We start from the raw sequence: 2,741 nt of genomic DNA on the forward strand, positions 1-2,741 counted from the left end.
GATTTAGATAATGAACAAGAGTCGTGAATAGATAATAAGATTTGGACAAATCTTTGTAGGAGGAATTTTTTTTTTTTCAAATTTTGAATGCGTAGTTTGTCACTCCATAAAATTGCAGTTTTTGAAATGTAGGCAAAAAATGTAGAATAATTGTCTATTCGAAAACTCCTCATTTTATTATTAAGGAAATGTGGTTCAATAAGAAATAGTTGTTCTTTAATAAACAACTCGCTTGACACTCTTAGGGTTTCATACGAAAGACTTCTTTTATGCGTTTGGTAGTCTGTATGCGTCAACAACGGCATCACATTCTTTATCATCAGAGATTTTAAATAACAAAAAGTTAAGGGCCTTAATGGCTGCCTTGTGGTATTTCAGAATTAAAAATTAAATTGAAAAAGACTCATTTCGTTTTCTAGCATCCTCATCTCATATTGGATAAAAATTATTAAAAATTAAAAAAACGATGTTTATTTTTTATAGGTACTGTCTTGAAAAAAATTAAAATATATAACTTTATTGTATCAAAAAAAATTTGTGAAAAAATTTACAAAAAATAAACAAATTTATATAAAATATATATATAATAAATACATCCCAATAATATCCTACAACTCCAAATTACCTCTGTGCAAATACCTCGGCAAAGTCCTCTTAACTTCCTCAACTACAACAGGATTTGCGAAAACTTTTGACCGATAATCTGGTGATTCAACAATATCATCCATTGCAATAGAATTGTCATTAAAGCAAGCCACAAATGGTAAAAATGTAACAAGCATACATGTTTCTAGACAAAAAAAAAAAAAAAAACCATTTTTCACTTTCATATAGAATCTTAAACACACAAAATCCTTACCTAATGCTCGACATTTAATCAAATCAATTTGCAAATCGACCATCTTTGGTATTTCACCTTTGTAGTCAAATTTCTTCAAACAATCAATAAATATTTGGAAATAGTAATAAATCATTTCATCTCGTCGATTCCATCTTGTATCTCCATCCATAAGCATATAAGTTGAATACATAATATCTGTAGCTGATGGTCCATAATAACATGTTTGAAAATCAACCAACATCAAATCATCCAATTCTCCAGATTCTTTATGTTTGAACATCATATTTTTAAAATGAAAATCTCCATGATTTAAAACATAAATAGCTTTTTGGCCACGTTTATAATAATTCCATATATCGGCACATCTTGGGAGTAAGGTTTCTTTTAAATTCTCAAATAATGGTATATATTTTTTAAGTTCTTCATCCGAACTTAGAGTGTGATTGATGAAATTCGGGATAGCAGTTGTAAACATTTCTATTTTTTCCATATCAATGGTAAAGATGCCATCGTTGTAGTTGGTTATCATTTCTGGTTCCTGTTTGAACAAAAAAATTGAATATTTTAAGTAGGAATTGGGGTAATTTGCCGTGGGAACTTCAAATCAAATAATATTTTTTTACCTCTTTTGCTAAGATGTGGCTAACAGCATGCCATTTGGCGATCTTCATTAAAGCTCTTTTAACTTCTTCCTCATTTGGTGTACGATTTTGTAAAGTTGAATATCCTTTAACGACCAAATCTTCAAAAATAAGAACATTATGTGGTTCCATAGAAGCATAGTAAACTCTAAAGAAACAAATTTATTACAAAAAGTTTTCTCAAAAAATTAAAAAAAAAATTACTTTGCTCCTAAGACAGTATCATCTCCATATTTTCGTAAAATTGCCTCCATTTTTGGAATAGTTTCGGAATACATTCGAATTTCAGTTTTGAAAATGAACGTACCTTCGAGCATATCCTTTTTAATGCTATCATGCTCCGGCATTGTTTTAACTATCAACGATAATGTAATGTTTTCATTTTTAGAATTTTTGTATTCAATTTTCGTCCGATACATAACACTGCCATAGTGATCGTTATTCAAAGTTGCCGGTGCGATGTCTAATGACAAGACCTTGGGATTAAAAAATTCACTCAGTTCATTAACAAACATCAAATTAAAAAAAAAAATAGGAGATTACAAATTCTCTTTAAATTTTCTTTTGCATCACTACATTTTTTAGTTAAATTTTAAAACTATGATTTGACTACCTTAATAGTTTCATCTTTTTCAGAATTCCTTAGTATTTTCTGAATAAATTCCTCTGTCAACCAACCGGGATTGATGAGTTCATATTTACTATATTTTTCTGACATTTTTTTTGTATACGATAAACTCTGTATGATATGTGTTCTATTTAACAATAACTAACCAACTAATTGAATATTTCAAATGTAAAATAGAAAAAGTTAAATGTTGTTGTTTTTTATAGTGAGATTGAAGTAAAGCAATTTCTATGATTGCAATAATGATCTTCAAATGAAATAAGCTTTTTTGAAACGAGTGAACAATCTAACACAAACTACTCAGATAACAAGTGTTTTTTTGTGTGTAGGAGATATGGATTTCTTAACAGTTTGTTTAATAACAGTTTGAGTAAGTTTTTATCAAGCTTTTTGAGTAGATTATCAACATTAACTTTTTTTTCTTGAAGTACCATTAGAAATAATAGAATCCACTTGAGCACCAAACAATTATTGTTTAGACATCTACCTAAAACAGTAGCAATTGATGAAAATGAACTTTGAATATAGAAATGTATTTAATTTTTAGGTGTTTTCAACTTATTATTATCAATATTATCATTGTTTTTTTTTTTTTTTCTTTTTGTTAATAGGTAGAGATAGTTTCACGCTT

General features: G+C 28.1%; 1 protein-coding gene across 1 annotated transcript; it reads right to left on the reverse strand.

Annotated features, from left to right (window-relative positions):
• Positions 1-469: 469 nt before the first annotated feature.
• Positions 470-2,274, reverse strand: LOC129919629 (uncharacterized). The gene is made up of 5 exons (XM_056000576.1): positions 2,096-2,274; positions 1,687-1,958; positions 1,465-1,630; positions 860-1,379; positions 470-790 (listed from the first exon to the last, which is right to left on the reverse strand). Exons 1-5 carry the CDS (start codon positions 2,198-2,200, stop codon positions 609-611), a joined length of 1,245 nt encoding a protein of 414 aa, XP_055856551.1. The 5' UTR covers positions 2,201-2,274; the 3' UTR covers positions 470-608.
• Between the last annotated feature and the right edge of the window lie 467 nt (positions 2,275-2,741).

The sequence above is a fragment of the Episyrphus balteatus genome, chromosome 4, assembly GCF_945859705.1.
Source record: "Episyrphus balteatus chromosome 4, idEpiBalt1.1, whole genome shotgun sequence".
Classification (NCBI taxonomy): domain Eukaryota; kingdom Metazoa; phylum Arthropoda; class Insecta; order Diptera; family Syrphidae; genus Episyrphus; species Episyrphus balteatus.

Coding starts and splice junctions, on each gene's coding strand:
- LOC129919629 (XM_056000576.1), bottom strand. CDS start 2,200: ATGTCAGAAAAATATAGTAAATATGAACTCATCAATCCCGGTTGGTTG. Junction 1,380..1,464: donor GCCACATCTTAGCAAAAGAG/GTAAAAAAATAT, acceptor TTGTTCAAACAG/GAACCAGAAATGATAACCAA. Junction 791..859: donor GATTAAATGTCGAGCATTAG/GTAAGGATTTTG, acceptor TTTTTTGTCTAG/AAACATGTATGCTTGTTACA.